This window comes from Ambystoma mexicanum, chromosome 1q (genome assembly GCF_040938575.1).
Source record: "Ambystoma mexicanum isolate Mex_15411 chromosome 1q, UKY_AmexF1_1, whole genome shotgun sequence".
Taxonomy (NCBI): Eukaryota; Metazoa; Chordata; class Amphibia; order Caudata; family Ambystomatidae; genus Ambystoma; species Ambystoma mexicanum.
Window position 1 is genome coordinate 627,870,297 of NC_090922.1, and position 14,377 is coordinate 627,884,673.

General features: G+C 45.7%; 1 protein-coding gene across 1 annotated transcript in view; it reads right to left on the reverse strand.

Moving 5' to 3' along the window:
- Positions 1 to 238: 238 nt before the first annotated feature.
- LOC138534068 (tumor necrosis factor ligand superfamily member 6-like) overlaps positions 239 to 14,377 on the reverse strand; it is a 51,828-nt gene continuing 37,689 nt past the window's right edge. Inside the window, exon 4 of the mRNA XM_069641193.1 lies at positions 239 to 1,546. Within this exon, the coding sequence (XP_069497294.1) occupies positions 1,149 to 1,546 (398 nt within the window). The 3' untranslated portion in view covers positions 239 to 1,148. The remainder of the gene's footprint in view (positions 1,547 to 14,377) is intronic.

The window sequence follows — 14,377 nt, forward strand, 5'->3', positions numbered from 1 at the left end:
CTGCTGTTTAGTGTTCCATTGATGTGCAATATAACATATACATCTATTTTCAATGTCTACTATTCTGTGCAGTGCGCTTGCAACCAATAAACCTGGTCAGAGCTTCATACAAATGTGTAAATAAACGAACAAAAATTAGCACAGTGGCTTGAGTGGCATGGGAAGTGTATGCTGGTGCTTCCTCTTGATTTATTTGTGGTTGCTTTTTTTTAAAGAAAATAAGGTCCACACAGAGACTAGTGAATATTCCATAACTTTATTGTGACTATCTGCAAATAAATCCATGTTTCTTCAAGGTTGAGTCGCAAACCCCTGCAGGCCTGACATCCAAGGTAGTATGTTACAGTAATTGCCCGTGAAAAGGTAGCCACAGGATGCCTCAAGTAGCCAGGAGTGTCTTCACAGAATGGGACATTTGCCAGAGAATCCCACAATCCCCAAACTCATCATTTACGAAGGTGCTGTAGTACTCTTAAAAATAATGGGCATAATGGGCGTGGAATGAAAATCATAGCATGCATACACACATGGTGTAGAATATTCTAGCACTGTGAGGAGAGAGACTCACGCCCCACTGGACGGGGAAGACGCACAGCAAAGCGACAAGGAAAAGAGATCCTTGTACGGATGATGGGTTTGGTGGGAGGTGACACCGGCACTTCTGCGGCGGAGAGTGGAGAGACACAGCCACCAATGGGGTGCTGGCACAGATGGAAAGGGAAAATACCCACACACTGATGAGTTGGAAGAGAGAAAGAGAGAGAGGGTGGAGGAGGCAGGGGGGAATTTAGACTGCAAATGGCATGAGGAAGATACTGAACACATTTGAGTGTTCTGGGGGAATGCACTTGCATTGATAGGAAGAGGGAGGCCCTGGCAGTAATAGTTGTGCTGAAGTTCAGTGGTTAAAATGGCGGGGCACTTTGAGAACGATGGGAATGGTTGAGACCACTAAACAGACAGGAGGGGGATGGAGACCCCACCAACAATATACGGAAGAGGAACATCCTATGACTTAAGGGAGTTAGTAAAGAAACACCAGCATTTTTCCACCAAGTGAGAGGATGAGGGTGTATAACACAACATATTTGGATAAGGTGTTTAGCCATATTCCATATCTGTTGGTGCAGATGGTACTTTCTGACACTCTAAAGCATATAAAGACCAAAAAAAGTCTTTGACCCATCATAGGATACAATGTTGACGTCAGACACGTTGACATAGAGGCGGTCATCGCTCGTCAGCTTTAGCACTGCCCCCAGGTAGCTGCTGCGGGTCCATGTGCTGTCGGGCCTGCAGTTACTAGTCATCCGGCTGTCCATCAGCATCATGCTCCCGCCCAGGTAGCGCGGCGTACGCTTGCTCACAGAGTGCCTCAGGTACTTGCTCTCGCATCCCACGCCACGGAACAACACCTCCGAATACACAAAGTAGAGTCCATCCTTGGTGATGACCAGGCCCTCCTTGCTGTGCTCAACGCCAACGACAAAGGCTTCCTCGCCGGAACTTTCCCACTCCAGCTGGAGAGGCTGGACGTTTTTAGGCCCTGCAAGAAATATTGACATTTGCATCAGTACAGAGGAAAAGACAACAATACTATGGAATATAGCACTGCCACAATCAGGACACATTGGTCATCCATTAAATTCGCGCTCTGAAACACTTGTGTATGAGCGCGATAGAAATAAAATATCAATTTCAAAATACTCTCTTGATTACAGAATTTAGAATAAAAAGTTCCTGCTGCTTTGGAGTAAGGACTGATGCCATGATAGGAATGTTTCAATACTTAACAAACACTGGGCACGCTAATTAGGCACCCTTTGCAGTCCCAAATGTACAGGCCTGGACAAGGTATCATGCGTACAAGGACATAGGTTTTCTTACTGATATTTTACAACGCATTCTTTCATATGGATGACTAATTTATTTGTCATGTCACATTTGTTGGAAAATAATCTTTAAAAAAAAATAAAAAAATAAGCCCTGTTTTTCTCCTCAAATGAATCACAAACGCCATCCATCAACGTTGGTGACTGGACAATTTTCATATAAAAAATCTGTTTATTTAAATGGAAACCTGGTAAACGCCTGCTTTGTTACTGTCTTAAGTTGCACACGTGTAACTGAGGAAAATATTTAAGAGTGTTTTATTTGGGAATTCCCAGACTGGAGCATTGTGCTTTGTGCCACATTAGGGAATTGCACCGAGTTCTCCTTTTGATTATGGTCCGTTTTGGGTATTCAGTCAGGCAGTTGTGAGGTTGCAAATCCTAAACCGCACCTCTGGCAAGAGGCCGCTGCTTTTTTGAGATGTTCCAGATTGATCAGCCCGAATTTTCCCTGATCGGTTTTCATGGAAGGCCTCACCAGGAACAGAATTATTATAATTATCAACATTGTCCGACCACCGTCGCTTAAAGTCTTTATCATTAGACGGCCGGTTTGACAAACAATTCAATGAGTTGTCTGATTGAACTATGTGTCAGTCACTACGGCATCCATAAAGTTAATGACTGCACAGGTCAATCGAGAATTGTTGCCTGAGATTAGGTAGCACCACCACTCCTCCATATTTCCATTTGAGGGGCACATTTTTGCAAGTGTAACGAACGCTGTGATGAAATTGCTTTGCATTCAGTCACTAGATGTTTTACAGATTCCGGAGCATTCTTGCAGTGGCGGCATTGATTGTTGAGTGTTTTAGGGAAGTGCTTCATCATCAAAATCTCTTTGGTTTTATATAAATTTAAACGAAATCTCATAAACTGATCACGGTGGTAGCCAGATGGAAATTTTGCCAAGTATTTTGGAGTTACGTCAATTTCATGAATAGCTGTTCCAAAGTATGGCTGTTGCCAAGTTTATGAGTTTTTCGTTGCTGAGTATCCAGTTCCAGCGGCAAATAGTTTTCTTTGCAATTTGCAGTGTTTGCAGTACTAGATCTACTGGCACATCTGCCTCATTCAATATTTTTTGTATTTTCCTCTCCCATTTTGCCAGTAGATATGATGGTGAGTGATTATGCTTTGCACCTAAGATCTCATAAGGTCTCGAAGTAGGGACTAAACGCATTTTGCGCAGAGCTATGATCGTTTTCCATAGAACATTTAGCCGCAGCATCTTTTCTGCTCGATCTTGATCACGAATTGTGTTAAATGATTTCATCCACTTACGGTAATGTTGGCGCCGTTTTCTCTTCTGGTCGGCAAGATTTTCAATTTCTTCAAGAGCCTCAGGTCTTTATGGAGCAACTTCTTAGCTTCACCTACCAAGACGCTGTAAGGGTGTTTGTTAACAATGGTGTTTCTTTTGCTTTCTTGTTGTCCAACTTTAAATTGCGTCAACAATGGGGCATAGTTAACCTGGGAGGCAGAATCATCAAGTGAAAGAATGAAGATGTTAATACACCAAGCTGATTGGCGTTTATTCGTAGTCTGTTTGCACTGCTGTTTGTGGCCAACGTTCCATTGTATCTTGCTGGTACTACATGGGGGAACCACTGCCAGGTTAATATCAGTGCGTCGTGATCACTTTTTGTTTTCTTACTTGTTGATAAGTTGGTGATTCTGCTTATTAAATTTCTTGATGCCCAGATATAATCCAGCGTCTTCTTGCTTGTTCCACGATGCCATGTATTAGCAGCCGGGATATCACCTCTGGTACAGCCATTTAACATTGAGCAGTCTCTTAATACTAGGTCATTAGCCCACCGTTGACCTCTGTCTAACCTTTGGACAGGTCCGGTTGTGTCTTTAGTTACACAGGGTTCTTTTGATCCATTGAACCATGAGTAGTTTAGATCTCCACATATTAAAATGGCTGGGTCTTCAAAGACTAATAGACAATCATCAATTAAAGAGGTCACTGATGAAATAAATTTCACTTGGGGGATCATTGCAGGGTAAAGCTAAAGCAGTGTAAAGCTCGTCTGGCGGACAAAAAGTGGTCTCTACCGATCAGACCCGTGGCCACATGCACTGCCCCGTTCTGAACCACCTGCAGTCTGTTGTAGTCTGTTTTACTCGCCCAGCCAGTAGGCTGCAACAATAGTCTATTTTGGACCCAACTATAGCTCTTGCAATTGTTTCAGCATTAACTTGATTAATGAAAGATCTAAGGTGCGCTAAGAGCTTAACATAATAGACTGATGCCGACACAAGGCTCCCAACATGAGCCTTCATGTTGAGCTGTTCATCGAAAATAACACAGAGGGTTTTTACCTTCTTTTGAGGGGTTAGTTTCACATCCCCTAGTTGAAAGCTCTCATAAGAAGGACCAAGCTTTATTATCATAGACAGTGCCTACAATCATCAGCTCCGTCTTTTCTCTGTTCAGGGCCAAATTGTTCCGCACCATCCAGCTCTCAATGATGGTATAAGTCCTGTTCAGCTCGGCTTCATCAAGTGCATGTGTTCCAACAATAGGAACGACACACTGCGTGTCGTCCGCATAATTTGTAAAAACAATTCCTTCTTTTTCCAAAAGGGGTGAAAAAGGGTGCCAATATATTATATAAGCAAGGTGATATGCACGCACCATGCGGAACACCAAAATTGACTGTGACAGGCGGGGCTACTGCCTTCTCATGAAAGACTCTACTCTCCCTGTTATCTAGAAATGAAGCTATCCAGCGAGCAGCTGTCAGGGAGAAGTTTGCCATTTCCCCCAACCTGGTGACCAAAATTCACAAGGCACCTCAATTCAAGTAAAACTGTCTCCGTTCCATACCCCTGTCTGAACCCAGACTGTCGACAGTTGAGAATGGAATATTTTTCAGATGATCTGCAATTTGCCCATATGCAACACGGTCCAAAATTTTTAGTTAAAAAAGGTGTGTTGGTGATGGGCCTGTAGTTAAGCAGAGCCTCAATAGGTGAGGCAGGTTTTTTTAATATAGGTGTGACCCACGCCATTTTAGTCTGTCGGCACATAACCTTCCATAAGGAAGGTGTTCACAAACTTGCAAATAGTCTCCAATAAAGTGGGAGGACAAGTTTTAATTATAATAGCCAAGCAGGGATCGTCTTTGCATTTAGTGGCTTTTAACTGATCCACTACAACAGACAACTCAGCGACCGCTATAGTTGAAAAGTTAAATTAAAGGATAGTTAAGCATCTTTCAAGCATTTCCTTTGTAACCTTCCCGGAAGGAATGGATTGACTTTCTTTTTTACGAATGATGTCCGACCTAATGCTATTCAATTTATCTTGCATGGCTTCCTGAATTTCCAGGCAACGTGATGCATCTTTTACTAGACGACTGGCATTGGTGGGGGTTGTGGATTCTTGTTTCTTTAATATCTTAAATGTTCTTTCATTTCTGATTGCCCATTCAGAATTCTAGAATTCAAGGAGTTTTTTTTAGCATCAATAACGCCAATCTGTAAGCCTTAGCTGCTCCTTTGTAGGCTGACAGGGCTCCTACGCAGGGATTGGATTACCAAAGATACAACAGTTTCATGGTGGAAGATTTGAGTTTCTTTAGCTCTAGTGAAAACCATGTTTTGTTTTTCATCACTCTCATTACCTTTCTAAATTTGAGACGTGCTAAGGGTTAGCAATATTATTCATATTAGATGAAAGGGATTTTGACATCTCCTCTGGAGAGTCTTAAGATGTGAAACTGATCGAAGGGCACAACAGGGGTTCAATTCTTTCCTGTGTCAGCAGTTTCAGGTTTCTTCACAGAGACCCTTGCATTCTCCCACCCTTAGAGTTCCTCAGGAAATCTGCCTGTAGGTGTACAAAGTAGTGGTCTGACCGCGGACAAGGAGATACCTGAAAAACCTAGTGATGACCTTGAGGGTAGAGACCAAGACTAAAGTATGCTCCAGACAGTGGGTTGGCATACAAATCATTTGCTCAAAGCCCAAATCAGCTAAAGCTAGCTCAAGATCAGCGGCCAGAATATCATTTTATGCCCCAGCCAATAATTAAAATCACCCAATAAAGGAAAGCTAGAATTGGGCTTTAAGGATGAGAGCAGGTGATTAGACAGGGCGTTAATGAAATCATCTGTCAGGGATGGATGTCTATAGATTAAGAATATATTTGTGGTTGATTCGGGATTAAGTCCAATTTTCACATGTAACGACTCTACACCTTTCGTAATTTGTCCCTTTGTTTCCCAGATAGTGAGAGATGATTCAAAAATAAGCGCAAATCCCCCAACCCCTCTGCCATCCTCTCTATCTTGCCATATCATATCATAGCCTTCTGGTATGGTCAGATTAAGGAAAGGACCACCTGCTCAATGCCCCCAGGTCTCAGTTATAGCACACACATTAATGTTTTTTCATCAATTTATGTGGCAACCTCTAATGCGTGTTTCACTAGAGATCTCGAATAAAGTAACATACACAACAGGTTAGGAATGGTGCAATCCTGCGTCTTCCCAGGAGTAGCTCGGCCCGCCCCCTTTGGGGTTAAAATTGCCTTTCCTGGTGTTGTATTCAGTTCCTTATAAACATTAGTGTCTCCCCCTCCCTGAGATACAATATCTAGGGTGATGTTCAATTAAGGTAGAGCCCCATTATCGGCCATCTCTCCTAAAACATGAGGCACGGCCAAGGTACAGGTGGATGTAATATGAGCCATACCTGTTAATAAGGTGTTATTGCCGGAAAGTGGAATGGCTTCTGAAGGATGAGGCAAAACAACAGAAGAAGCATCAAGGCAGCACGCATCACAACTCTCCGCTGACTGAGAGACTGACCTTTAGTCATATGGACTGAATATATTCCTTGCTGCCGTAATGGCGGCGAGAACTTCTGAAATCCCCATCGAGGGAGTGTTCGGCAATAGTGAAACTTCCTCTCATCCGGCCCTGCACGGGCCGTCATAGACCAGCTAGCTTGTTGGCGCCTGCATATTCACGCCTCAGTTGCGCTTAAGAATTCCTAAAAATACAATTCTGCTGGGAATTGTAGTTCTGAACAGTTCAGGAGTTCAGAAGGTTTTAAAAAGATTTAGGAAGACACAGTGGGCCTCATTATGAGGAGGCATTCCGGGTCCGGGTTCTTGAAATAGGGACTTACCGGGTCATTCCAACCTTGGAGGAACCGGTAAGTCCCCATTCCGAGAACCATTCCCCATTCCAATTCGAGCCCCCACAGGGCTCAATGGGAATGAGTATGGAGCTAATAATGGGCCCGCTGACAGCGGGCCCGTTATTAGCTCCCTGTTCCGGCGCCTGCTAAAACCAGGCGCCCATAGCGGGACCCGCTAAGGGACCTCGGAATACGGAGGTAAGGGGTTACCGGCATCCTTACCGGTGCCGGTAACCCCTTACCTCCAACCTCATAATGAAACACGAGGGCGCAAATAACAATAATAAGATCAGATAAAATCAACTAAAATGAAGCTACCTATTAAGGCTTAAAATCAATGAAAAAGCAGCAATGAGCTGTAATGATCCTGCAGTTTTGTCTTGTTTGTTATGTTTTAAAATTCCATCTGCCACTAATGTCAGCGAAAAAGTAGATTGGGTAAGGGGTGGGAGGTTTGGGGGCGCGAATCAGAGTGTATGGAATTGCGCGCACTGCATTTGGGGGGGAAAGGTAGCAGGACTTTTTTCGTGATTTGCTCTCCCACTCTTGCAAGCCTGGACACTCCCCCGTATACCACAGGTCGGACACACGGCTGTGCTAGCCTATGCACTATGCAGTAATGCAGCCAGAGAGCAAACTAAGCCCCATCGGCATCGGCCTCAGGTACTGACTGAGTCACCACCAGTCAGGTACTGACTGAGTCACCACAAGTGCCACGCCACCACCAGTCCGACTCCGCTGACAGGAATCTCCTGGGCTCCGCGCGACACCGCCTGCCATGTTGTGCACCGTTTCACACAGCTGTGGTAAGCAGCAACTGCTGCAGCAGTGTGGAGCGGGTGGCCCCTGTAACTAAGTGCTTCTGTTCTCACAATTGCCGGTGAATAATTAGGTTAGACTTTTGCTGGCCTCTCTGAGCATTGGCTGCTTTTGTCAGCCCTCATTTGATCTCATGATCGAGACAATATGAAACCGCTGATTGATGCACATACCATATATTTGGTCGCCTGACCTGTAAAATGGGATCCATTGTGTACTCATTTCACAGGGAATCCTGAATCTAGGAAATATATGTTTCTGTTTCTTTAAACATTTGTGTGTGGGTAATTTCTTTTTGGGAATGCTTCGGACTGCTAAATCACTACAAGTATGCACCTGTTACCTTTCAATGTCCTGCTAAGGGCCCCACTACTAAATTGGCATGGATTCTGTGCCAGTCGTCTTCTAGAGCAGGCTGGTCCAATAAGTGTTCTCTCCTACTTCAGAACACCTTATCATGCGGCAAGCAACACGACCCTTTGTTGATGTGATGCCACTTGTATTTTGGCCACCATCCTAGCTTTAGAAACAACTCCTGCTCTGCTAACATACCTTTAGAATGCCCCATTGTCCAGGTTCCCACTTCAGCACCAGAGGACGCATGTGGGAGGCAGGGGGTAACCTGGGTACCACCAGGCCGTTTCTCTCGGTCAGCCTACCTGTGCCACTGGAAATCACTAGAAATGAGTCAAGCTTTCATAGCAGCACACCTACGGGCCGCCCTCGAAACACTACACAAAACACACATATTCTATCATTTCAATGGTTCACTTTCACCTGAATTTATCTTAAACCACATTATAATCTTGCAAAGCTTGTAAAGGCACCGCGCGGCTGTGCCTCTCCAGTGTACACCGTTCCTGTACTTGCACTACTTGCTGAAATGGCCGTCACCCTTTTAAACTCCATCTGCTTTTCAGAGCTCCATGTAAAATCAGGCCCTTCCTTTGCAGCTTGGGCTGCTAGCCCGGCTCAGCAGCTACTTCGACGCCCCGAGCCCAAAGTCCACAGCTCTGACTTTATTAACAAAAATGAGTCAAAATCTTTAGGCATCAACTGCACCAAACGCCACAGTTCATCAAATTTCATGGAACCTGCGCCTAATACACACATCTCATTCTGTCTCCACTATTGTCAATAACGAGGATACAGTCACAGGATCAGCAACCACAGTAATCAATGGGCAATGGCAGGCACATGATGAGGCACTGAGTAGCATGCAGGCTTTGAAGCAAAGCAGATGTGTGCACGTGTGTACGGCTTGCATTTATCTATTCTATGTCAAGACTCGGAGGCTCAGATTATACTCTGACTTCTCTTTACTAACTCGAGCAGCAACAATAATAAACCAACAATATGGAAAACAATAGGAGAAAAACTACAAATCCCAGCAAAACCCAACATATTTGTAGTTCGTTTTCCATAGGTTGAAACAAACACATGATCTTCTTCTCCAATCAGCATCACTTCTCCCTTATAACATGTAATAACTCCAAAGTCCTTCCTCTTTCTTTGCTGCTCGAGCAGCCGAGATAAGTGTCCTTTATTTACTTGTATATTACGAATGATTTGAATCGTATTATGTATTGTCTTATTATGAATTCACAACGCGCACGCAAGCATAGCTAGACTTACAGCACGTAGGGTTGTTGGCGGAATACATCCGCAGGGAAGACGCAACAGGACTTTCGTTCCGACGTCAGTTCTCTCGTTAGGAGGCACTGTAGGCACGGAAGTTCGCAACGGCGCGACGGGACTCCTTAAAGAGGAAAGGTGCGTTGGATATCACGGACAGATTTATATTTACATTCTGAGCTTTAAGCTCGCTAAAGCATCGTTGCCCTGAGCGTCTTTCTACTATTTCAGTAGGAAGGCACCAGCTTGGTTTGGTTAGCCACGGGTGCCACCTTCTAGCGAGTACTGGTACCGCAGGCAGGAAAATCCGTTTTGAAGCCTGAAACTGTGCGATCCAAGTGAAATAAGCACATTGACCCCTCATCATTCTGCCTGCTGGGGAGGAGGTATTGAAAGATTGTGGAATCTTATTGACGGGCTCAGTCCCAGGCAAGACTGCGATTGGTGCAGAGACTCGCCTAGCTACATAAATACATTTATTGTGACGGGGCAGCCCAAGTAAACTGCATAAAGGCACTTCTATAACGCTACTAAGCCGTTACTAATATGAGCGATTACACTGATGATTCCGAAGATCCTCACGTCAGTGGGCTGCGCATGAGTGAGGCAGTCCAGAGGATGCAGAGTGCCGAGAAGCCCCGAGAAGAGAGGGGCATTTTGCGAAGCCTGGCAGCTTTGTCCCATTGCAAGGCTCGCAAGAAGACAGGGGGAAGCAAACGTAAAACCCGCAGGGACCGTAGCGCCCACACCCCCACGGGTTCACCCCGCAGATCAGGGAAAAGGAAGGCGAGATCTCGCGAAAGGCGTGGCACTAGCTCAAGCGAGTCGGATGACGACTACTGCAAGAGCAGTTCTAGATCTGAGGATTACACCTCATCAGAAGACCAGACCTCCCCTGAAGAGGATGAAAGCCAGCCTATAAACAAAGGCAGGAGGGAAGAGGAGGATCCTCTCAAGGATGAGTTTGATCCTGATGACCTCATTCATCCTAGGTCCAATAAATGGGACCCTCCGGAGAAGATCGCGGAGTACATCAGACGACGCTTGCGGGCACCGCTGAGTAAACAGGCAAGATCCAAATTGAGGTCAGCGTGTCCGAGACCCAGGGTTCCGGACAGGGTAGCGGAGACCCCTGAAATCGATGAGAGAATCCTGACGTTCCTGGGCCGGTACGGCAGGGACGTAAAGAGGGGCATCGACAGGTCCTGGCGGTCCTGTCAGGATAAGTTGCTGGATATGCTAGGGCCGGTGACGAGGATCTGGCAGCTGGCGGAGGAGGCGAAGGCCAAGAAAGAGCCCATGGACCCAGACATTGTAGCTGGCTGGGCTCAGAGGATCCTCTGCCTGCTCGGTAAGGCAAATACAGCGTTAGCCACCGAAAAAAGAAGGTCTATCCTAATGAAATTGGATTCCACACTAGGGGAACAAGCGACAGCAGCAAAGGGCAAGCTCTTTGGGGACCTATTCATTGAGGACATGGCGAAATTCACCAGCACATACGTCTCGATGGATAGGGCCCAATCTTCGCTGAAGAAGATTTTCGGCTGAAGAATTTTCGACAGGGCTGGAGGAGGAAGGGGCCGCTCGTCCAGCCGTGGTCAGTATAGAGGCTCCTACAAAGACAGAGCTTCTTGGAAGCAGGAAGACCGGAGATCCAACCCCTTCTTCCCTTCCAGAGGAAGAGGCAGTGGTAGAGGTTGGAGGAACAATGGCAAGCAACAGCACCAGAATAATTCAGGTGAGAGACGTGTAAATTATGAAAAGGTCAGATGTGAGTATTCCTCCAGTAGGAGGAAGAGTGCGATTGCATGTCGAAATATGGGAGGAGTTGTCCTCAGACGCTTGGATAAGACAGACCGTGAGAGGGTTTCAGTTAGAGTTTTGGCAAGAGCCATATCAGGAAGTGTTGCCGAGGCAGATAAAGTTCAGCAAAGAAGACGAGGAACTTTTAGACAATGAAGTAGAGTTACTAAGGGTAAAGAATGCAATAGGTCCAGCCTCAAAAGGTCCAGGGGGTTTCGTAAGCAATCTGTTTTTGGTGAAAAGGAAAAACAAGTTAAGACCAGTGATAAACCTGAGGGGTTTGAATTACTTTCTAGTGTACATGCACTTCAAGATGGAAGGGATCCATCTTCTAAGGGATATTCTTCAACAGGGAGACTGGTTAGCAAGGATAGACCTCAGAGATGCGTACCTAACGATTCCAATTCAGTCAGAGCAGACAAAACCTCTGCAGTTTCTATGGAAAGGACGGAAATGGGAGTTCAAATGTTTTCCGTTTGGGTTGGCGTCAGCGCCGTGGTGTTTCACCAAGCTGTTGAGACCAGTGATGGCATACCTGAGAGAGCAGGGGATCTGGCTGATTATTTACCTGGACGACATATGTCTAATGTGCCAGGACAAAGGAGTTCTAGTACGACAGGTTCAGCTGGCCACGGGGTTACTGCAGCAGCTAGGATTTCTGATAAACTGCGAGAAATCGGAGTTAGAGCCAGCCCAGGAGATGGAATTTCTGGGGTTCAGCTTAGAGACGACTCAGGGCATTCTCAAGCTCCCGTTGGTCAAAGTGAACTCAGTCAAGAAGGAGATCAGGGGGATGATGACGAAGCAAGAGGTTTCATTGAGGGAAATAGTGAGACTTGTAGGTCGTCTGTCTTCATCGATCCAGACAATATTCCCAGGGCCTTTGCATTACAGAGCATTGCAGAGGTTGAAGATAGATCATCTCAGGAGAGGTCTATCTTACGAGCAAGAAGTGAGGATATCGCAGGAAGCGAGATTGGAGTTAGAATGGTGGTACTACCACATGGAAGCCTGGAATGGCCGGGCAATATTTGGCTCATCCCCGGACCTCGTGATAGAGTCCGACGCCAGCCGTTGGGGATGGGGAGCCAGATTTGGAGACCAGTCGACAGGAGGGAGATGGTCGAGCGAGGAGCTGGGTCTCCACATCAATTGCCTGGAGATTCTGGCGGGCTCCTTCGCGATTCAGTGTTGGACACGGGAAGGAGCGAAAACGGCCATTCTGTTGAAAATGGACAACGTTTCGGCAGTCAGATATATAAATCGACTGGGCGAAACGAGACCGCAGAGGCTGATGGAGATGGCCAAAGAGTTTTGGCAGATATGTCTTCAGAAGGGAATAAGTGTGAGAGCGGAACACTTGCCTGGGGAGCTCAATCTGGTAGCAGATTGGAACTCGAGATACCTGAGGGACTCCAGCGATTGGCAGCTGGACGACTCAGTATTCCAGGAGATAATGCGTCGCAGGGGTCCGTGCCAGACGGATCTGTTCGCTTCCAGGTTGAACAAGAAGATCTCCAGGTTTTACAGTTGGAGGCCGGATCCGGAAGCGACAGCGACAGATGCCTTTCTCCAGGTCTGGGGACCAGCAAGAGAATATGCGTTTCCCCCGTTCGCCATGATAGCGCGCACAGTAGCGCAAGTCAGGAGTCAATTAGCCACAGTGATTTTGATAACATCAGACTGGAGAGGTCAGGCTTGGTTCCCAGATCTTCTGGAGTTGTCGTTCGAAGCCCCTATTCGTTTGCCAGACAGGAAGGATATATTGGTAAATCCGGCAGGAGAGATTCATCCATTGGTCAAGTCAGGGAGCTTGAGTCTCATAGCTTGGGCGATTTCAGGAAAAATTGGTCTAAGCCAGGACTTTTAGGCACAGCTCAGGAATTCATCAGGGAGTCATGGGCTGCGGCTACGGGGAAGGCATATAGAGTGGCATGGAATAGATGGAGTGATTGGTGTCTGGAGAGACAGGTTGATCCCGTACATACAGATGTAGTACACATAGTGAATTTTTTAGCAGCGCTGGCGGCGCAGGCGAAGGCTTACAGGACCATTAACAATTATAGATCAGCGATTTCAGCAGGTCATGTATACATTGAGAATAAGCCGGTAGGTGAACATCCTCTAGTATGTAGGCTTCTGAAAGGCATCAGATGCATGAGACCTCCCGCTCCTAGATACTCTTGTTTATGGGATGTGAGTATAGTGTTGAAAATGTTTGAGGATTGGCCGGACAACGAGTTCTTGTCCCGGAAGGTGTTGTGGGCCAAGTTAACTACCCTTTTATGTCTTATTTCTTGTAAGAGAGTATCTGATGTGAAGGCTTTAGAAGTAACTAGGAAATCCTTTTCACCTTCAGGGGTAATATTTTACATAGAGAGGAGAACAAAGACAAATATTAACTCTGTTGAGTACATGGCTTTTCCAGGCAAACCTAAATTGTGTCCAGTTAGATGCTTGAAAGTGTATGAACAAAAAGCTAATGAGGTGAGACCTGCGGGAGAGAGTCAGTTGTTGATAGCGATTAGGAAACCTTTTAGAGCAGTAGCGTCAGCCACCTTGTCGAGATGGGTCAGGTGGTGCAGGGCTAGATGTAAAGCAGTTCGGAGCACATTCTACACGAGGAGCTATGGCATCATCTGCTTTCTTGGCAGGAGCTCGCCTGGAAGATATTCTAAAGGCGGCAGTCTGGTCTAATGAGGAGACGTTTAAGGATTTCTACTTTAGACCAGTAGAGCAAGTAGCGTCATTGGTGGTAGGTAAGCTTTAAACGAGCATAATCTGAGCCTCCGAGTCTTGACATAGAATACAGATTTTCCACACATTCGTTACAGAAAGTCATGATTCTATTAAAGACTCGGAGGCGAAAGATTATTCCACCCAATTTCAATCGCTGTTATACAAATAATGATGTCATATTTGTAAATAATGCAATATTGTATGTGTGAGGATAATGTTATTGTTATGCGATTGCCCACCCGTTCGTAATGAGATTGGTAATGGTTTATATTTGTTTCAGGGAAGGAGCAGAAAGTGACACATTGAGAAGATTATAAAGGGGATTAAGT